The sequence below is a fragment of the Ixodes scapularis genome, unplaced genomic scaffold (assembly GCF_016920785.2).
Source record: "Ixodes scapularis isolate PalLabHiFi unplaced genomic scaffold, ASM1692078v2 PGA_scaffold12__126_contigs__length_90152505, whole genome shotgun sequence".
Classification (NCBI taxonomy): Eukaryota; Metazoa; Arthropoda; class Arachnida; order Ixodida; family Ixodidae; genus Ixodes; species Ixodes scapularis.
The window spans coordinates 61429743-61452760 of NW_024609838.1; the positions used below are offsets into that span (position 1 = coordinate 61429743).

At 48.9% G+C, this 23018-nt stretch overlaps 1 protein-coding gene across 1 annotated transcript in view; it reads left to right on the forward strand.

Annotated features, from left to right (window-relative positions):
• The window catches only part of LOC120848126 (trypsin delta-like), a 54980-nt gene extending 40837 nt beyond the window's left edge, over nucleotides 1-14143 (forward strand). Inside the window, exons 4-6 of the mRNA XM_040220072.1 lie at nucleotides 7942-8134; nucleotides 10876-11009; nucleotides 13967-14143. Of these exons, the coding sequence (XP_040076006.1) occupies nucleotides 7942-8134; nucleotides 10876-11009; nucleotides 13967-14143 (504 nt within the window). The remainder of the gene's footprint in view (nucleotides 1-7941; nucleotides 8135-10875; nucleotides 11010-13966) is intronic.
• The last annotated feature ends 8875 nt before the right edge of the window (nucleotides 14144-23018 follow it).

Here is a 23018-nt window from a genome sequence, read left to right on the forward strand (position 1 = left end):
ATCAACGCAAAGCCTGTTAGAACCGTCTTTCTTTTTAACAGTTACAACAGGCGCACTATACGGTGACGTGCACCGTTCAATAACGCCCAGTCGGAGCATTTCGGAAATCTCCTTTTCGACTGTCTCTTGGACGGAAAATGGCAACGCATGTCGCCTTATCCGCACAGGCTCTTCGGTTGCCCGAACTCGCCGTTGGGTTGATCGGCCCGATGATGCCGATCGGCACTCTCTTGAATGGTGTCTCGATGGCCGGCATTGTCCCTAGAGGCGCTTTGCCTACTCTGCCTTTTGGCACCGTGCGCTGGCATACATCGCAGGAACGCACGTACCTCTTGATGTCACTTTGCATGCCCGGCCAAAAGAACTCTTCAGCCGTTAACGCGAGCGTGTTCTTCATGCCTCGGTGGCCTGACATGATACCATCGTGTGCCATTGCCATAACAGTTGGTCGGAATCTTGCTGGGAGAGCCAGCTGCTCTATACTCCTCCCGGTGGAAAATATACAGTTCCGAAAAAGCAGGTTGTTCTTTATCACCATTTCATACTTCGTACGACACTTGTGTTTCTTTGCCACCTTTCCGACCTTGTCGAAACATTTCCTTAAGGACGCATCGTTCCTTTGTTCTGTCGAGAGCTTCTCGACTGTCGTTTCGAGAATCGGTACCTGTGGCACATTCAGTGGAGGTTCCGCTTTGTTCCCGCTCTTATTCTTCCTCGACTCTCCCACTCCCGCGGTACTTGAAAGCGGAGTTATCAGTCCCAAGTCCGTGTTTTCCGAGTCGTACGGAGAGGCCTCTTTGTGGTCCTTCCTCTCTGGTACCTCGGCTCTCTTGTCCAGCTTTTGGCCAACCCCCTGGACAGTAGGTGTCTTCATCTCGTCACTTCGTTGTTGATCGGAATCCCAATATGGGTTCGGATCGTTGGGATCTCTCACTTGTGGAACGTTGCCAAGCACTAAGTCGTATAGGGGATCGTCAATGCACTTCGCCACAACTTTTCCTGCCAGAAAGGGTGTGTTGATCACAATTTCCGCCTCAGGTAAGTATTTCACTGTTCGGTCCAGTAAATATACGGGACTACAGTTTCCAGTGTAGCACCCAACGGGCACTAAGTTCTTTCTTACGACTACGGTATTGCAGCCGGTGTCCCGAAGCACCGTAACTCTTCTCTCGCCAATGCGGCCTTCGACCACAGGCATATTCTCCACCAGAAACTTGGGTGGCCTCCCTACAGCTGCGTTAACCACTGGGATTTTGTCGCCGTTCTTTAACGTAAGGTAGGTCTCATCTGGTTCGCCTGCCGTTTCGTCGGAGGCTGTCCACAGGCAAGAAGCTTGTGGTTTATCGCCAGCCCTCATAGTGCATATGTCGGCTTTGTGTCCCATCCGGCCGCAGTGCCAACATGTCGATGGTTTGTATTGTTGATTGCGACCACTGCAGTTCTCGGCTTTGTGTCCTACCTTATTGCATAAAAAGCATCGGAGGATCCTCCGTGTGCCCTCTCTGAAAGCTTTAGGGACTGTACTTGCACTGGTTTTCGGGTCTTGTCCCTCTACCTTCGCTTTTAAAGCGCTCGGCTGAGTCTGTGCTTCCAGAAAGACGTCGGCTTTTTCAGCCAAATCATCTAGGGTCAAGCAGTCTCTTTCTTTGAGAAAGACCATCAACTTACTAGCGCAAGTTGTCATGAACTGCTCCATTAGCATTCTGTCCCGGAGCGCCTCGAAAGTCTTCTCGACTCCTGCCACTTCGATCCACCTTTCGAAATACCCCGTCAACCTGGCTGCAAACTGTTTTCTTGTTTTCCCATCTCCGGGCTTCGCCTCACGAAATCTTTCGCGATAACCTTCTTTTGTATACCGGAATCTTTGAAGCAGCGCCAGTTTCATCTTTGTATAATCCATCGCATCCGAAGGGGTCATGCGACCGACCACCGTCAGGGCTTCTCCTGTGAGACAAAGACTTAAAGTGGTTGCCCACTTGTCTTGTGGCCATCCGAGGCCTGTGGCCGTACGCTCAAACCTCTGCAAATACGCGTCGAGGTCGTCGCGTCTCTCATTATACTGCGGTATCAGTTTGTGTGGACTAGCGCTATGACTTGGTCCAGTCGAACCGCCTTCTCCTCTTTCCCCTCGCGCTTCGCGATTTCCTCTTTCCTGGACCGCGATTCTGAGTTGTAGAACTTCCCGCTCCTTATCCAGTCGGACACATTCCGCTTGACATGCGCGTTCTTGCGCCGCGTGCTCTTCTCTTGCCGCCTCCCGTGCCTGCAGCCTTTCCTCTCTTTGAATATTTTTCTCCCTCTCAACCCAGACCTTCAGCTCCTCTCCAGTGTATCCTAGTTCCCTCCCAGCCGCCATCAATTTATCAATCTCTACAACCCCGGACCCAGTCATGGTCGCGAACTCTCTCCTCCGGACCAACGAGATCAGGCTAGTGGATTAATGGAATCCTGGCAGGCTCGCCAAATTGTCATCGTCAATCGGGAAAAGAGAGAAACGACGCCCATGAGTGGATCAAACACTGAAATTATATATTTACAAGAAGGAAGAAAGGAACGTGTCACAAGCAAAACAATAGGCAAAGAAGTAGCAATAAGAAAAGCAAAACACTGAGGGCAGATAAAGTCACGTCAATACACTCATAGCCCGTTCCCGCTACAGCCCTTGCCTCAAGTTCAAGTCTTTCCCCGGTGCCTTGCGGAGCGTCGCCGCTTGCTGTGATGATGCGGAAGCCGGTGTCTCGTGCTCCCCCTGGAGTTGCTCGTAGCAGGCGTCGCCGTCCGTAGCGGCTGGTCCTCCCTCCGAGCTCTGGTCGTCGCCGTGCGTCGCGGCCCGACCCTGGCTTTCACTGCCGCTTCTCCTCTCGCGCCCGCCGTTCTCCTCTCGTGCTCGCCGTTCTCTGCTCGCGCTCGCCGTTCTCTGGAACGCGCCCGTTCCCTTCCGCTTCTTTTCTTCTTCCACCCGTAATAATCGTCACAGGCACGTGACAGCTTGTCCAAAATGGCGCACTGGTGCGACTCGTGGCAGATGTGATTGAATGTGAAGAAGTGTGTTCGAGTGCATATAACTCGTAAATTAAGTCATCTTTCTTTCGATTATTCCATTAATAGTACTTCACTAGCCGAAGTTACTTCTTATAAATACTTGAGTATCATTATATCGAATGACCTACGCTGGAACACTCATATCATGTCTATTGCGCGCAAAGCACTATCCAAGTTATGGTACTTAAGACGAAATTTAAAACATGCCTCTTCCGACGTTAAATTGACGGCCTATAAAACTTTCATATCACCTATCCTAGAATACGCTTCGGTGGTTTGGGATCTGTTTACAAGTACCAAAATAAGCGTCCTCGAAAATGTTCAAAGAAAAAGTTTACGCTTCATTCATAATAAATTCCAGCGAAAATATCCGGTCTCTGAACTGTACGCCCTTTCTGGGGTGAACTTACTAAAGCATAGACGCATGTTTACGAGAATAAAGTTTATATTTCATTTATTAAACAACCGATTCAAAATCGATATCTCTAAATATATTGCCACGCTCGTCAGCGAGCGACCGCGCGCGTGGCCGAGTGGTTACCGTGCTTGACTGTCGTGCAGAAAGTCTGGGTTCGATCCCAGTCAGTGGAATGCTCTTTTATTTGTTCTTTCATTACGGTCTCGTGAGTTCGAGAACATTCAGAACTCGATCTGACGAGAATGTTCTCGACGATGTTGACGAGAACCTCAGGCTGCAGCGTTTGCTGGACTTCTTCCCTGACAATCTCGGCGATTGAGGGCGACCCCTCAATCGCCGAGATTGTCAGGGAAGAAGTCAGCACCGCTCCGGAACCACCGACGTTGAGTTACGCCTCCTCGCCGCACCTATGTCACGCCGCCCCGACGTCAGTCTCCTGCGCCGCAACATGACCGACACCACGACGACCAGGTCCAGTACGCCTGCCCGGAGCCTCGCGCACCCCGCAAGACCGACGTGTGGCGAACGCCCGACCGACGCCCTCTGTGCTTCCATTGCGGGGAAGCGGAGCACACCTACCGCCGATGCCCATACCGACGACTCGGGCTACGCGGGTTCCACCCGAACGACCCGCGCCCCCGTCATGGTGAACGCCCTATCGAGATCGACGAGTACCTGCCTCTCGAGAAGACACGGGGGACAGTACCCCCTCGTCCTTCGAGGTGCTCGATTAGCGCGCGCAACTCAGGATCGTCTCTTTGACGTCGTGACATGTCGTCGGTGTTCACTGCACCTAGGAAGCGCTCGTCGTCTTCGTCGTTGCTTCTGCCGGAAGGTGTTTGGATGGGGGCTCTGAACAGGCAGCCGGCGTCGCTGTGCTTGCGGCCTGACTTGTAGACCACAGTCATGTTGAACTCTTGTAGTCGTAGACTCCATCGAGCGAGGCGTCCTGACGGGTCCTTGAGGTTCGCAAGCCAGCAGAGCGAGTGGTGGTCCGTGACTACACGGAACGGGCTCCCGTACAAATACGAACGCAACTTCGTGATTGCTCAGACAACAGCAAGGCATTCTTTCTCAGTTGTGGAGTAATTTTTCTCCGCCTTGGACAGTGTCCGACTTGCGTAGGCGATAACTCGCTCGGTGCCGTCTTGCACTTGAACCAGTACCGCGCCAAGTCCAGCGTTACTTGCGTCCGTGTGAATTTCGGTTTCCGCATCTTGATCGAAATGTCCCAGAACAGGAGGAGTCTGCTGCCGTCGCTTCAGCTCGTCGAATGCCTGCTGCTGCTTCTCGGCCCATTCGAACTTCTCGGCGTCCTTTGTGAGGTTTGTGAGTGGTGCGGAAATCCTTGCAAAATCCCGGATGAAGCGCCGATAGTAGCCACATAGTCCAAGAAACCTTCGCACGGCCTTCTTGTCTGTCGGTACTGGAAATGCTGCGACGGCGCGAGTCTTCTCTGGGTCGGGGCGAACTCCTTCGTTGCTAACCACGTGGCCTAGAAACTTCAGTTCGTCATAGGCGAACCGACACTTTGACGGCTTCAGGGTGAGTCCGGCGGTCCGTATGGCTTGGAGAACTGCTCGGAGTCGTCGCAAGTGCTCGTCGAAGTCGCTGGAAAACACTACGACGTCATCGAGGTAGACGAGACAGCTCTGCCACTTCAGTCCTGCCAGTATGGTGTCCATGACACGCTGGAAAGTTGCTTTCAAGAACAACTTCGCCGCAGGTAGCTACATCGGCCACTACGGGTACGACAACACTTGATCGCGGCGGCAGGTTCACGTGATCGGCAGCGAGTCGGACGGCGGCTGACGCTGTTTGAGGTTTCTCTGAAGACGGAACGGGCTTGCGCAGCGTCAATCTGTTCTCGCCAAGGTCGATGACGGCGCCGTATTCACACAGAAAGTCCATGCCGAGAATAACGTCTCTGGAACAGTCTTGTAGAACGATGAACTTCACATGGCACGTTTCACCGCGGATCTCAACGCGAGCAGTGCATCTCCCGATGGGTGTGATGAGGTGCCCTCCGGCGGTTCGTATTTGAGGTCCATCCCACGGCGTCGTGACTTTTCGAAGGCGGCGGGAGAGCCTCCCACTCAAGACTGAGTAGTCTGCTCCGGTGTCCACGAGTGCAGATGCGTCGTGGCCGTCGATGACGACGTTTAGGTTATGGGACACCACTGCAGCGGTGTCGTTTTGGTCTCTGGTAGCGTTCGAGTGGGGGCCCCGCGACGTTCGTGGAGGATCTTGGCGTCGGTCGTCTTCGGCAACTCCACCTCCAGGGGTTGCCGCGCCTAGTTTCCCCGGCGAGGAGCGAGGGGGGACAGGCTTTCACGTCGTGGTCGGTGCATCGGCGAAGCTGGACGTCGCGGTGACGGCGACCGGAACTCTCGGCGGGACGCAGGCTCGGGGGACTGAGGTCGTCAAGTCAGGCCGCAAGCACAGTGACGCCGACTGCCTGTCCAGGGCCCCCATCCAAACACCTTCCGGCAGAAGCAACGACGAAGACGACGAGTGCTTCCTAGGTGCAGTGAACACCGACGACATGTCACGACGTCAAAGAGACGATCCTGAGTTGCGCGCGCTAATCGAGCACCTCGAAGGACGAGGGGGTACCGTCCCCCGTGTCTTCTCGAGAGACCTGCCGGCTTCGTCGGCGGTTTCTTGCGTCGCTGGCACTCGTGGCAGGACCGTGTGTAGAAGTTAACGATCTTCGGCAGCTTGGGCCAGTAATACCTTTCACGAATTCGGTCCAGCGTACGGCTGTAACCAAGATGTCCGGACGTCGGGTCGTCGTGACAGGCTTGGAAGATCTCCGCTCTAAGGTCGGTGGGGATTACCAGCAGCCATGGTGTGCTGTTGTCTCCGAAGTTCTCCTTGTAAAGTACACCTTGTCGGAGGACGAAAGTCGGCAGGGCTTTCGAGAAGACACGGGGGACAGTACCCCCCCGTCCTTCGAGGTGCTCGATTAGAGCGCGCAACTTCGCGCAACAAATAAAAGAGCATTCCACTAACTGGGATCGAACCCAGACTTTCTGCACGACAGTCAAGCACGGTAACCACTCGGCCACGCGCGCGGTCGCTCGCTGACGAGTGTGGCAATATTTCACCCGCACCTCAAGATTATTCCATGCGAAGTTATCATTGCAAAACGCTCAAAGAATTCAACTGTCGGATTAATGCAATTAAGTACTCTTTTTTCCCAACGACTGTTCACGACTGGAGCTCCCTGCCAGGCGATATAATAACAGCATCACCAGAGTCCTCCTTCTTCAATAAACTCCGAGATTTTTGTGATTCTTGTATCTGATGCTCATTTATTATTTTTTTTGCGATGAATATAGTCTTTGGATAACGCTGTTTGTGTGTTTTTGGATCAGCTAGAACGAATATCCTTGTGCTTGTTACCTGCTTTTTTTTTATTATTGTTTTTGTGTACGCATATGTTGTAAACCACTCCTACCACGTCTCCTGAAATAGGAGACAGTAGTATTAATAAATAAATAAATAAATAAAATTCGAATTTATGGCCAATGGGTCAAAAGTAACTCGAAGTAATCAAGAGAAATAATAATGTCAACTGAGTTCATTATAGATCAATTGGAGCAATAATAAACGAAGTAATGAAAAGAGTAATCATAAATTGCTATTGTTCTTTTATCATCTGAACCGTAGCCTTGTTGAGTCGAGTAATAAGAAAGGTTAAACAAAACATCCATTCAGCTAAAATAAATTTGTGCGCGCCGCAATGACTTGAGATTACAAAACGAGTAATCAACATATCAACTAAGCCTCGTCAAGAGTGGCACTGTTACACCAAGTAATCACAATAGTGATCAAATAATCAGTTGTTCCCCCAAAAATCTAATTGTATAAACAATTATTCTATGTTACGAAATGTCTAAGCAAAAGACGACCACCAAAGACAATAAGTGCATATATATACTGTCGAATAAATTGACTGACCCCGGAATCAAATTGGGTAGCACAAGGACTAAATTATGTGGCCCTTGGATTAAATTTGGTGGCCCATAGATTAAATTGGTCGTCGATTCTATGCTAATGCGCGGGAGAACCTGTAGTTCTCCACCCAGTCTCAGGTGGTTCAAGAAAATGGTAAATCTACACCAGCTGCCGTTCGCCATAGCAGTCTCATCGTTATTCGATTTGTTGCTTATAAGTGCGTTTTTTTACCACGTAAGCTTTTAATTTGCTCATAACCCGCACAACGCCCTGTCCTAAGCCTTTCGAGGTATTATTGCACAAATGAATGGATACAAAATTGAGCAGCGGGGATGCAGCCGTTTGAGATTCTATGAACATCTCCTTGGACCATGTTGTTAGTCTTCACTAACAAATATACGATCGAATACTTGTGGTCAGGGGCCAGTTTGACCAGGCTGATTTGTATGGCTTTTTGAAAAGCTTTAAGTATAAACTAGAGGTGCAATTGATTAGAGCACGATGTTTTTACATTTCAGGCGAGCGAGTTCATTTTTCACGAGGATTATGACGCCCATGCCCAACTTTTCAAGAATGATGTGGCCCTCATCAGGCTATCTCGTCCATTTAACTTGGAGGAGAGCCACGGATATATTGGAACGATTTGCATTCTCGAGTCAAGTTCCGTAGCGAGGAATATTGTGGTCGCCGGATGGGGAGATCTCTCATACTGTAAAAAAATTCAAGATATTTTATAAATTAAACAAAATATTAAAGATAATAAAAATAGGTCGAGTGTTGACACGCCCTGATGATAAAAAATGGAAGTTGTGTCACCGGGTCCGGTTCAACCCCTCATACTATTGACCGTTTCATAACTTGCCGTTCGTCCAATGTGAATCTGAGCACAGCGCACACGACGGCTGTCTTAAGGTAGGGAAAGAACAACGCCAAGTAAATTCAGCAGCGTTTGTGTCATCCGTATCGAGAAAACTGCACGAATAGCAGCGCCACGCGGGAATGGTTTCGGAACTTTTGGAAAGGTGCAACATATATCCATAATGAGAGTTCTAAGTGACGTTAGGTTGTCCTTTCCCGTCCTTTTTTTTTAGGTAACGCTAGGGAGGGAAGGTTGTGGCGGCTTCTTTGAGGTCGGTGTTAAAAATTTGGTGCCCCATCATGTTATGTTACACTGTGCCTCATCGTGTTTTTAAGTACATAAACTAAACACAATTTCAGAATCCCCAGGTTCCACTCTCCCATCATGCTAGTTATTACAGCTGAATAGTAAATAGCTCTTGAGCAAACGCCACAGTGAATATTATGCCAAAACTAACATGCATATTTCTCCTGCTGTTCTGTGCGGTGACGCCGTAGGAAAGTTTCGTTTTGCTAAACAATCAAGCAGACACATTGAAAACACAATTGTGCGCGTTTTTACTTGTTTTGGGTCGTGGAGCTTTCCCAGAATTTATTTAACACCATCAAAGTTTTTCTAACCCTTCGAGAACAAACTCTACTATCCCAAATTACATCTTACCGCACGTTTTCACTGTTTGCAAAAGAGTTTGGCAGCCTCTCGGATAGGATTTAGAAATGCGGTAACTCTTATAAAATTACAGTGAGTTCTAGTTTGGGCTGCTATAGTGCGTTGCAACTCAAGAAGGTAGGGCGAGGGAAAGGAAAGCCGTGGAGGGGTTGGCAGACGGAATGCTAAGGAGAGGAGGATATTTCCCCCTCTCCTTTCCAACGTTCCATCTGCTTTCCTTTCTCTCACCCTACCATCTAGAGTTGCAACGGACTAGTGTTCAGATGAGTCTAATAGTGAGTTGAACCAATTTCGAAGCGAACTCGTGACCATCGAAATTTCGCCAGTGTGTCTAACCCTTTAAGGCGATTAAGCACACGAGAAGAAAGTGCTTAGTGTAAATAAATGTTTTGTAAATTTAAAAGATTTTATTACTTCTATATTTATCGACGGTTCAGGAGGTGTTAAAATGTTACCCTTGTGCCATACTCTTTTCTTGTGATTGCAATATCTGCTCCCGTCCTTACGAAAGAGCTCTCAATTGTTTTTCCCTTCAGAGAAGACAGAGCTTTTGTGCCGTGTATCATTGGGCCTTAAATACACTTTTCCTTGAGCAGGAGAGTACTATCGAAGAGAGAAGTTGTTGTAACCTCTTATTTCGGCCCTTGCTTCCAAGTGTTTGTGCGTTTGGGGGTATCGTCATAAAGTTTACCGGAAGGTACCATATAGGTTGTTAGAGACAGCACGGGAATGTAACTTAAGGATACATTTTGTCACTTAAACACACACGTGACCTATATCTGAAACGTATAAACATTAATTATCATTTATTCAAGAAAACAAAAATCTGGTGATGCAAAAAAGAGGAGGAAGTCGTTTCTCAACTAGAAAAGAAAAACAGCTGCTTGTTTTTTTTTTAATTTTTTTGCGGTGGCATATAAACGAAATATTTTCCATTGCTCTACCTAACGTTTACTCCGCCTTTTTTTATATGTTGACATATGTATTACTTTATTTCACATACCGTATTCTCTGCCAGCTGATAATGAAGTATTGTGCAGATATTTGATAAGTCGGGACATGAGTACGTTCCAATGAAGCAAACATTTAATTTTAACATATAGAATGCTTCATAACCCTCGTCCCCACTTCCGAAAACGTTTTCGTTTTGCTTGTCCATGCGTCCCCGCATAGCCCATGGCTCGTGACTTAACGTTACACCTTGATCTAACGAGACGACAAGGGGCCACGCTACACTGCGACGTAATCACTTCGTGTTACGACAGCTCGCGTGACGTCACGGGGTAACGTTAAATCAAAAGTCTTATAGTGACTTCACGTGACGGTTGATGTCTTAACAACTAATTGAAACTATCGCTTCTTAAATACCACGTTCCAAACAACATGGAAATTTTGAGATACTAGTTGATGCCAATTTCTTCTTTGATATTAGCAAGTAGTATATTACAATTACGATAGTTTTGAGGAGGAACCTTATAGTCCTTAATACTTAACATAGCTTATTTCTTATGGAACCAGTACTAAAGGGAAGCTGAAGCGGTTTTGAATCTGATTAAATACAGTTGATTCTTTTTAATTTGACTTCAAGCATCACGAATATCATAAAAAAGTATGTTCAATGTCGTTTTAAGGAAAAATTATGATGATATTTAGATTCTCCAAGAAATACTATTCCAGAAAGAAGCATTACCTCATTAAAAGGAAAATACCGTTTCAGCTTCCTTTTAAGTGAAGAGTATACTGCATCTTTGTGTGTTGTTCAAGATACTACAATTTTATAATGACGGGTTTAAGGTCCCAAGTGTTTTAGCATTGTTTAGCATCTGAAAATAATTTTTAATCTATATTTGAAAGATAATTGTATGTAGATGTTTGTACCTGAACCAACCGATTTATTGTGATGTCCTCATTCTGCTTGTCTCAGATGGCCAGAGTCCTGATTCATTAATGACTGCAAAAGTTTCCATCCAGAGTTCTCAAATTTGCATTGAACATGACGAACTCTATATACACTCAATAATGTTCTGTGCCAGCCGTCAAGGAAAAGATGCGTGTTTGGTACATACAATTTAAATATTGATTCTTATTATCTACTGTTAAACTTGCGTATGCCATACCACATATATACAAAAGCAAGAGCTACATCCATAACACGACATGTGCTTTTCGCTTGTGGTTGCGGAATCACTGCCTTTAATACCCTTTATTTCTTTTTAGTTTTTAGAATCCTTAAGGAGGTGACATTTTTTTTAAACATTTTTGCGGGTCGCGCGTTCGCACCATATGTCGGTGTCACATGACAAAATTTTCTCAAAAAGCGCGTTGGGTATAAAGACTGCGGCTGGCGTTGTACATTTGATTAACCTTTGCGGTCACGACAGCTATAACGTATTTCTCTTTCTATAATTATGATTACGTGTGACGATAAGAGGGGGGGAGGGGGGGGCTTCTGCCCAAACTTGATGGTATGGGAACGATTTCTGTCTCTTTCAGGTACTGGCATACGATGACCGGTCTGGTGTGCTTATTTGAGTATTAGCTTCCGTGTTGACCTGAAATCTAATATTCTCGTCTTACTAACTGAAAACTTTAGCGTATCAAAATAAATAATACTTCAATTTTGGAGTAATATTAGCACAAAATAAATATTGCAATTTATAATTACGAAGGTTAGGTCAAGGTGCTTCATTATGCGAAGTGTTGTAACCTTGTGGCAAGAGAAAATCACTTCAAAGTTACACATCTGACAGATTGAAAAAAACTGAGAGCGGTAGGCTTTGTTCCACTACATAAAAATATCATTTACTGCAATGGGTGACCGGCGTTTGGCAGCAGCCGCAAAGCACTATTGGTATTATCCACTTCCGGTCCGTAGCAACATCCGACGCACCACCATGGCGGTTATGGAAGAGTGTGTGGGTGTTGAATCCGATCAATTCGAGCCAACTCGATCTGCTGCTGGTTGAGTTATGAATTTCTAATCGTCTGAAGTTACTTCTACGGAGACGTCAAGTAGGAACCGGTACGCAGGAGCATCGAGAACGGCCACGAAAGCGCGGAGCGAATGCGGCAAGCTGCCAGCCGCACTCGCGCCGCGCATTCCGGATCGTCGCATGAAAACTCAGGCTCGGTTAGATAGTTCGTTTTCCTTTTGAACCAGCCTTTTTCACTGAATTTTGCTAATTTTTTATGGTTACGTTAGAACACAGCACCGACTGAAATAGGTGCGAATATAAGCCGCGGGACACGGCCAGCTGAAATGCCCGATCGGAGTTCTGTCGTACTACTCTCCTTTTGTTAAAACATGTCAGACTAGCTAAGAAACTCTTGTAACAAACAAAAGTTGAAGAAACAGGGAAAGAAGTCGGTCAGACGACCTCTCATACTCAGCCAATACGTTTTCTCGCGCGATCGAAACGCCACTTCTTTGCAAAAGTTAGTTTTGACGACATCTGACTAGGTGAGAACCCTTGCTTTAAGCATTCACGTGATTTTTGTACTTTAACTAAGTTGTACCCCATGTACTACCATGACCCTCCAGCCATAGTTTTTTTAATGATGTCGAGTAAGAAATCATGCATAAACAAGCACCGATTTTGATATGAGCTACGCAGGGTCAGACTGCTGATTTATTATCAGTCAATATGAAGGTGCTGCCTGTTGGCTCTTGTTTATTTATACCGGGTGTCCCAAATAGCAACCAGGCTCTTTAAATCGACCGCGAAATTCGGTTTCTTAACCTGTCACGCTAAGATTGTGTGCAGCGTTGCCCACAGGTGGTGCATATTTCCTTAAAAATTTGCAAAGTCGAACTTAGCTGAGGAAAAAGTAAAAAAAGAAAAAGGCTTAGCTCCCATGGAAACGCAGCAAAGCCACCGGTCTTCAAACCATAGGGCGCCGTGTTGTTTGAAGACCGGTGGCGTCGCTGCGTTTCTATAGGAGCTAAGCCTTTTTCTTTCTTTACTTTTTCCTCAGGTAAGTTCGCTCTTTGCAAATTTGCAAAAAAAAAAGTGCACCATCTGTGGGCAACGCTGCACAAAACTGTAGCGCGATAAACCGAATTTTACGGTCGATTTAAGGAGCCTATGTGGGGGGCCGCGAGGCCCTGCCACGTTATTTAAAGTGAGGACATAGAACGAGACAAGCGAACGACGTGTCTGCCTGTGATGGCGGCTTCAGAGCATTCTCTTGCACGCGCCTTCCGAGGCGCGTGCGCGTGCTGCGCCTCGAGCCATCTCTTTTATTTTCATGAGAAGAATGGATCTGTGGGTGCGTTGCACCCTACACCTGGTTGCTATTTGGGACACCCGGTGTTACAGCAAGCTGACCTATCCTTTTGTTTATTTATATTAAAGCAAGCCACCCCTTCACAACGCTTCGCGGCAGCAGTCTGCAACGGCTCATCACAGAAAACGTTAATCCGATCTCTCGCTGTAACGATTTAACGGCCTGGCGATGACACTGTATGTCGACGAAACGCCATGCGATGAACTGATTTCCTGCGAGATCGCATCCCGCGTTTTCGCGGATGCCTTGTACGACAAGCAGTGCTCACCCCTTCGCGGATTAACCGATACCTTTTTCTGGGTACCAAAAGACTCTGTTAGATATTATTTCAATTTCAGTAAACGATTTTGATCACGAATACAGCACGGCTACCACGCCTAGAAGGGCTCTCGATGCAGCCGGACGAACCACGACCGGCACCGGACGAACCGGAAGCGCGAAGTCACGTGACGCCTCGCTTCAGATGACGAAACTTCCGGCTCAAATGCCGGTCACCTATTGCTACCCGAATTTATGCAGTGAAATATTTAGGTAATCGCCAAATGAGAAGTCAGTTTTATGTTACGTCTCTCTTATGTACTAGTTAAACCATACATGCCGACGTTGCTTTCGGATCGTCTGAAATGTATTAAGCTTTTATCACCTGTTGAGTTTTTTCACTATTACCTGCCTTTCAAAACAATGCAAAGCTGCAAAGATATATTTAGAGTTCTATTCATTGATTCTAGGGAGATTCCGGTGGCCCCGCTGTTCAGGAAAAAGGAAATGTAACAGTCCAGGTTGGAATTGTTTCCTTCGGCCAAGGGTGTGCCAAAACACCTGGATACTATGTCAGGTTGTCCTCCTTCACAAGCTGGATTGAAGATCAGATGATTATGCTGGGATATACTGTTAAATCGACGTAATCCAGGCAAAATAAAGACAACGCTCAAAATATTATGACCAGTTTATTTCAGCATGCAATGGCGTGTTTTCATTTGTTTTATTATTATTAAAACAGTATTTCCGGATATTACATTCAGCATTTAGCGAAGTTCTAAAAATTTCCTCGGCTAGAAGTTTTGTCTGATGTTCACGAGTAGTGATACTTTTGTCTTTTTGTAGGCGGAAAAAAGGTCCTTTCATAGCCGAATATAATATCAAATAATGACATTGAAACAAGTCCTAAATCTAAAGGACCCGTATCCATGGCCTGCTCGCCCCCTTCTTCGGATGTGACTATGGCTATAACCGTTGAGGAGCAGTTTTTTTGTTTGTTTTTTTTCTGCAAGAATTTGTTTCTTTGGGGGGAGATGCATTGAAGGCCGCGATTTAGGACTTGGTTTGCTCTCGTTTAGTTGATTTCTTTGAGCAGAAAGATTTTTGTCAAGTGCTTACATTCAATATATCTCACTATATTTGTGAATCACATTTTTTATATTATTTTCCACATATGCGTAATATTTCGTGAAATATAATGAGCACACAAGAGCATTCTCAATTAACCTAACGCAAGACGACAAATAAAAAGGAGCACCTTTAAGGAAAGAAGAGGGGTGGAGGTGCTCAGTAAAACCTGGCATTTTTTCTCCGCACAAAACCATAATTTAAACAGCCTATTCTGGTAGTCATATTAGGTGATCTAGTTATTTATAGGCATGTGAGGAGGGCTTACTTTTTCCTTTCTCTTATATCTGTTTTACCTTTTTTCTAGCTCTTCCAATCTTTAATTACACTATTCTACTAACCTGTTTCTGATACTCTGCATTAAATTAACAGAAACTATTTAATAGGTCCGGTATTTATGCGATTGAATTAACCTAAATTTACTGTATTTGTTTGTTTGTTTTTTATGTCCACGAAGCACAACTTCTTCGGTTGTCATCTACCGCAGCAAAATAACAAAAAAAGCAAAGCAAAACCGGAAAGCGTGAAACGAAATAAGAAAAATAAGCAAAGCAAAGCAAAAGACGGGACCCGCAAGTGCCACGGGATCTCGAATTTGCCGTATGGCGTCCTCCTCGAGAACGCGACATCCAGAATGGTCCTCGGGGGTCACCGGTCGCCACAACCACCGCCACAGCAGTTACGACGGGCAGACGCGCGGTTCGGGATCAATTCGAGGAAGCCCCCCACTCTGGGTGTCGGGTGACGCGTGTTAAACTTGGAGCCGCTTGTTTCGAAAAGATTAAGAAAGATTTTTAAAAAAATACAGTTTTGTTAAGAACAGTACAGACAAGGGAAAATACGTCACATCAATTTTCCCGTCAAATTTAGCGGAGAAAGTGAATTGGTGTGTAAGGTCACGTGACGTCAATTTTTCGTCCAAATATTATCACAAATGGAGAAGTAATAGAACAAAGAATAACTGGGGAAACTGAAACGCTTCATCTGGCGAATTTGTGCCCAGAAATAAAAAAAAAAAAGGAAAAAGATTACAATAGAGTGGCGCGGGCGTCGAAGGCGGCGAAGCAGTAGGATCGAACACTGAGGCGAAACTGACAGCCACTCGCCACGCGGAGCCCCTTACGTACCCTTATGTACGGGTTCTGGAAGAATCGGCGCGTAGAACCATACTGACCTCGAACAAGCAACACGGTTCTCGAATTTACCAGAACATTACGTCAGAGTCCATACAAATGCCTCGCCGCGGCCAGGAATCGAACCCTGGCTTTCTGCGTGGAAGGCACGCGCGATCACCTTCAGGCCACGAGCGCGCTGACTGCATGGTCAGCTACGCTCGCGGCATTACTCCCCCCCTTTAAAAAGTGCATTGCCCCGATTGACCACAAAACAAAACAAAGCAAATAAAAAGGACGGTAAACTAAAGAGTCATTTGGAACACATAAGGTCCACAGTCCTATCGAGGGTAGTATGGCTTCAGCCGCACGACGTGGACGACTTCAGGCCGTGGTGGGTGGCGTGATGACATTCTTATTCCGTCGGGCATCACCTCGTAGTTCAGATCTCCAAGTCGACGAAGTACCTTCTAGGGTCCAAAGTACCGCTTAAGGAGTTTCTCACTGAGACCATGGCGGCGAATCGGTGTCCAGACCCCTACCCTGTCTCCGGGTTGGAAGTGGACGTCCCGACGACGAAGGTTGTACCGGGTAGCGTCGACACATTGTTGATCTTGAATTCAGAGTCGGGCGAGCTGGCGAACTTCTTCGGCTCGTTGAGCAACCACCTGGGTGTCGGGGCTCCCATCGTCGGCTGGTTCATGGGGTAGAATCGCGTCGAGCATGGTCGTTACATTCCTGCCATGCACCAGCTGGAACGGGGTTACTCCTGTGGTCTCTTGCACCACTGTCTTGTAGGCAAATGTAACGTAAGGCAACACCTCGTCCCATGAATTGTGCTCCACGTCGACGTACATGGAGATCATGTCGGCGATGGTTTTGTTGATTGTTTTGAGAACAAAAAAAATGTTCTCTAATGTCGGTGATTTTAAAATTTTTATTGGAACATTTTAAATTGTTTGATTTGAATATTGTAAGAAATATTTAGGATTGTTTAAATATGATTGTGTTCCCTGTACATGCAAGGGCACCGGACCCAGTCAAGATAGCTTCTGTTAGCTTTTTGTCCGGTGTCCTCGGCATAATGTTGCTGAAATAAAGTTCAAAGTCTCTTCAAAGTCTCAAAGTCTTTCTGTGAGCCCGTTGCTCTGCGGGTGGTACGTCGAGGTGCGCCGATGACTGGGGTGGCTGAAACGAAGGATTTCTTGCGTCAGCTGAGCCATGAACGATGATCCACGGTCTGAGATCAGAACTTCGGGAGCGCCGTGCCGGAGGATGATGGACTCAATAAAAAGACTTGGCGACTTCCCCAACAGTTCCTGATGGAAGAGCTATCGTTTCGGCGTACCACGTCAGATATTCTGTGCCGATGATTATCCATCTGTTTCCCTGCGTTGATGGTGGGAACGGACCAAGTGGATCCACTCCGGTCTGCTGGAACGGCGCGGTCGGGGGAGCAATTGGCTGCAGGAGACCTGCCGGCTTCGTCGGCGGTTCCTTGCATCGCTGGCACTCGTTGCACGATCGTGTGTAGAGGTGGACGGTCTCTGGCCCAGCTTGGGCCTTTAATACCTTTCACGAATTCGGGCCAGAGTACAGCTGTAGCCATGATGTCCGGACGTCGGGTCGTCATGGAAGGCTTGAAAGACCTCCGCTCTCAGGTCGGTATGGATTACCAGCAGCAATGGCGAGCTGCTGTCTCCGAAGTTCTCCGTGTAAAGTACACCTTGTCGGAGGACGAAAGTCGGCAGAGCTCTTGAGAAGACACGTGTGATAGTACCCCTTCGTCCTTTGAAGTGCCCGATTAGCACGCGCAACTCAGGATCGTCTCTTTGACGTCGTGCCATGTCGTCGGTGCTCACTGCGCCAAGAAAGTACTCGTCGTCATCGTCGTCGATGCTAGCGGTACATGTCTCGACAGGGGCTCTAGACAGGCAGTCGGCCTCGCTGTGCTTGTGGCCTGACTTGTAGACCACAGTCATGTCGAACTCCTGGAGTCGAAGGCTCCATCAACCGAGGCGTACTGAAGGGTCCTTTAGGTTCGCAAGCCAGCACAGTGAGTGGTGGTCCGTAACAACACGGAACGGGCTCCTGTACAGGTACAGGCGAAACTTCGTGATGGCCCAGACGACCGCAAGACATTCCATCTCCGCTTTGGACAGTATCCGAATTGCGTAGGCGATGACTCCCTCGGTGCCTTCTTGCACTTGAACCAGTACCGCGAGAAGTCCGGCGTTAATTGAAGCCGTATGAATCTCGGTTTCCGCATCTTGATCGAAGTGTCCAAGAACTGGAGGGGTCTGGAGTTGTTGCTTCAGCTCGTCAAATGCCTGGTGTTGCTCCTCGGCCCATTCGAACTCCTGGACGTCCTTTGTGAGGTTTGTGAGTGGTGCGGAAATCCTTGCGAAATCGCAAACGAAGCGCGGATGTACGCACATAGTCCAAGGGATCTTCGTACGGCCTTCTTGTATGTCGGCGCTGGAAATGCCGTGACGGCGCGAGTCTTCTCTGGGTCTGGACGAACACCATTGTTGCTAACCTCATGGCCTAATAACTTCAGTTCGTCATAGGCGAACCGACACTTTGACGGCTTCAGGGTGAGTCCGGCGGTCCGGATGGCCTGGAGAACAGCTCGGAGTCGTCGCAAGTGCTTGTCAAAGTCGCTTGAAAACACTACGACGTCTTAAAGGTAGACGAGACAGCTCTGCCATTTCAGCCCAGCCAGTACGGTGCCCATGACACGCTGGAACGCTGCTGGTGCCGTGCATAGCCCGAAGGGCATCACCTTGAACTCGTACAGCTCATCTGGCGTGACGAAAGCTTTCTTTTCTCGGTCCCGTTCGTCGACTTCGATCTGCCAGTAACCGCTCTTCAGGCCCATTGATGAAAAATGTTGAGAATGGCGCAGCCGGTCTAGCGTGCCGTCAATGCAAGGAGTGGACAGACGTCTTTCTTCGTCACAGCGTTCAGCTGCCGGTAGTCCACGCAGAACCTAAGCGTCCCGTCCTTCTTCTTAACCAGTAAGACTGGAGAGGCCCACGGACTGCTTGAAGGTTGGATTATGTCGTCGTTCAGCATCTCTTGAACTTGCTCCTGGATTACCTCTTTTTCTTTTACAGATACTGTACGGCGATCGATGAACAAGGCGCGCGTCGTCCTCAGTAACGATCCGGTGCTTCGCAACGGCGGTTTGGCGCACCTTCGACGACGTCGCAAAGCAGTCGCGGTATTCGGCGAGAAGGTTAATAAGCTGTCGTCGTTTCGAGCCCGGAAGATTAGGGTCAATGTTGAGCTGCGCTGGCGATGTACTGTCTAGCTGAGGTGGCGAGGATTCGTCAGTAATGGCGGTGATTTCGGCGGCGATTTCGAAGTTCCTTAGCCTCGCCCACGGCTGCACCTTTTGTGAGGTGTTGCGTTTCATTTCAGAAGTTTGTCACGAGGACCACAGTGCGACCATCCTGAAGTTCAGCTACTCCTCTAGCGACGCCTATTCCTCTTCGAAGAAGCAACTGGAGGCTTCCTTCGAGCAGAACTCCGCCGCAGAACGCTTCGGTGATCCCGACGGGTACGAAAACACTCGACCGCGGCGGTAGGTTCACGTGGCTTGCGAGGACTCGGACCGCAGATGACATCGCTTTGGGCTCCTCCGGTGGTGAAACAGGTTTTCGTAGCGTCAACCGGTTTGCTCCGATGTCGATGACGGCGGCATACTCGCAGTGGAAGTCCATTCCGAGGATAACGTCCCTCGCACAGTCTTGCAGGACGACGAACTTAACAGGGCAGGTTTCACCGTGGATCACAACGAGAGCTGTGCACCTGCCGACAGGTGTGATAAGATGTCTGCCGGCGGTCTATATCTGAGGTCCATCCCACCTCGCCGTAACTTTCCGAATGCGACGAGAGAGTCTCCCACTCAAACCGGAGTAGTCTGCTCCGGTCTCGACGAGTGCCGTCGGGTCGTGGCCGTCGATGATAAGGTTGAGGTTATTCGACACTGTTGCAAAAACGTCGTTTTGGGGCGTGGCGGTGTTAGAGTGGGAGAGCTCCGACTACCTTGGAGGATCTTGGCATCGTTCGTCTTCGGCAACAACACCTCCCGGCATTGCCGTGCCTAGTTTCCCCGCCGAGGAGCAAGGGGCAACAGGTTTTCACGTCGGGGTCGGTGCATCGGCGAAGCTGGACTTCGTGGTGATGGCGAACGGTATCCTCCAGAGGGAGCGGGCGCTGGAGACGGTGCACGTTGCAGGTATTCTTCGATGTCTCGCGGTCGTTCTCCGCTCCTTGGGCGTGGGGCGTCCGGCGCGAACCCGCGAAGCCCTATCTGCCGGTAGGGGCATCGCGGTACACATGGTCAGCTTTACCGAAGTGGTAGCACAGCGGTCGCCTGTCGACCGTCCGCCACATGTCGGCCTTCCTTGACACAGATTGTTCTGGGCGGACGTGCGCCCGATCTTTCTGGTGTTGGGAATACTGCGGCGCTGAAGGTTCACGTTGGGAGGGGGAGGGGGGGGGGGGGCGCCGTGTACGGACGCGAGGCTGCTGGTGCTCGTCGGACCATTTCGGCGTAGCTTAGGGCTGACTCCTTCTGTGCTGCTGCGGTGACGGCAACCTCGGGATGGAAGGCTCAGTGAACTTCCTCTCAGACGACCTCGGCGAGTGAGAGGGAGGCTGGGCGAACTGCAGCAGTATGATCTTGTGGAGTTCTTCCTGTACGATATCCCGAAGGCTGTCGACACCGGTGGTGCTCAAGTCCAGACGGGTAGCTGCGACGGTTGGAGCAGTAGGCGCGCCGGCGAGTCGGTGGTAGTGGCTTGCTCGGGATGTCAGTCGACGCTTGATGTTAGTGACTTCGGCCATAAAACCGTCGACGGTTGTCGGAGGCTTGCGGATAAGGCACCCCGAAAATTTCAGCCTTCACGCCACGCATGAGGACGCGAAGCTTCTTCTCCTCGGCTGCCTGCGGTTCGGCTCGGTCACATAGGCGCATGACATCCCCTACGAAGCTGGTCAGGCTTTTCTTGGGGCCCTGCACCCTTCTTTTGAGAAGGTCCTCCGCTCGCTGCCGACGGTTGTGGTTGAGGAACGCTCGCTTCATCTCGGCGGCGGAGGACTCCCACGTAGTGAAGGACGCGTCGTGGTTTTCAAACCAATACCTCGCAGTTCCTTCGAGCGCGAAGTAGAGATTGTGAAGGCATTGGTCAGTCGTCCATCCGTTGTGGCGGGCTACACGTTCATAGTGTTGCACCCAGTCTTCAATATTTTCGTGGACGTCTCCGTGGAAAGGCGTTGGAATTCTGGGTGCGACGGGCAGGTATACGACGGCAGAAGTGGCCGGGGTCTGCACCTGGTTTGCCATCGTAGTCTTTTTCGGCTTGATCTTGGGTGGCAAGTGTCCTAATTCCGGGGGTAGGCCAAGGTTGCGGCGACTTGATCGGATCTCGGTCTGGTCTTCGTTGGGTCCTCGGGGGCTTGGGTTTGGACGTGCATTGCGGGACATCGTAGGAGAGCGCTGCACGGACATGCGGTACCCCGCACCTCCACCAAAACGTCACGAATGGAGAAGTAATAGAACAAAAAATAACTGGGGAAACTCAAACGTTTAATTTGGCAAACTTGTGCCCAAATATTAAAACAAAAAAAATAAGAAACAAATAACAACAGAGCGTCGCTGGCGTCGAAGGCGGCGAAGGAGCGGGATCGAACACTAGAGCCCGGCTGACTGCGGCTCGCCACGCGGAGCCCCTTATGTACACGCGTGGGGTTCTGGAAGAATGGCTGTAGAAGGTTCTGGGTGTAGAACATTCTGACCTCGAAGAAGCAACACGGTTCTCGAATTCACCAGAATGTTAAATCAGAGTTCATAAAAATGCGTCCTCGCGGCCAGGAATCGAACCCCGGCTTTCTGCGTGCCACGCGCGATAACCGTTAGGCCTAGAGCGCGCTGCCTGCTTGCTCAGCTGCGCTCGCGGCAATATAGCTGAGAAACTGAACTGGTCAACAGGTCACGTGGCATCCATTTCCGCGCCAACCTTTGCGGGAAAACATAATTGGTTTTAGGTTACGTGACAAAAATTGTCCCTCCTTATTTAGCGGGGAAAGTGAATTGGTGTACAGATTACGTGACATCGAATTCCCGACCACTTCAGCGGGTAAACTGAATGGGTATATGCGTCTAGTGATACAATTTTCCCACCATATTTAGTGGGGATATTGAATTGGTGTACAGGTCACGTGATATCAATTTTCCCGCTAAATTTAGCGGGCATACTGAATTGGTGCAAAGATCACGTGACATCAATTTTACCGCCAAGTCTAGCGGGGAAACTAAATTGGTGTAAAGGTCATGATATTGCCACGCGCGTCGGCGAGCAGGCGCGTGCGTGGCCGAGTGGTTGCTGCGCTTGACTGTCGCGGGGAAGGTGTCGGCTCGATTCCAGTCAGCGAACTGTCCTTTTATTCATTTTTTCAACTTTGCCTTCTCGTAACTTCGAGAACATTCTCATCTGATCGAGTTTCGAATGTTCTACGCAGAACCTCAGGGTTCCGTCCTTCTTCTTTACAAGGACGACTGGAAACGCCCACGGACTCCTTAAGGGTTGAATAATGTCGTCGTTGAGCATTTTCTGGAGTTAATCTTGAATTACCTTCCTTTCCTTTAAAGAGACTCTGTACGGCGACTGGTAGACAGGAAGCGCGTCGCCGTCGGTAACAATGCGATGTTTCTCATTGGTGTTTGGCGAACTTTCGACGACGTGGCAAAACAGTCACTGTATTCGGCGAGGAGATCAACCAGTTGCCGGCGCTTAGGAGCCAGGAGCTCGGGGTCAATGTCGAGCTGCGGTGTCGACGTGCTTTTCTGCTGGGACGACGAGGCTTTCTCGGTGATTCCGGTGACCACGGCTGGTGCCTGAAGCTCCTCGACGTGGCCCAAGGTGGTATCGTTCGTTAGGTGCTGCGGCTCCTCTCGAAAGTTTGTCACGAGAACAGTTGCACGTCCTTCTGGGAGATTCGTTACGCCTTCTGCAATGCCAATTACTTTTTCAAGGAACAGTTGGACACTACCTTCCAGAAGAGCTTCGCAATGCATGGCTGCGTCGGTTATGACTGTTACAAAAACACTCGACCGCGGCGGCAGGTTCACATGATTGGCAACAACTCGGATCGCGGTTGACGTCGTGTTGGTCTCCACCGGCGGCAGAACAGGCTTTCGCAGCGTCAACTGGTTTGCCCCGAGGTCGATGACAGCGCCATACTCGCAAAGAAAGTCCATTCCAACGATAAT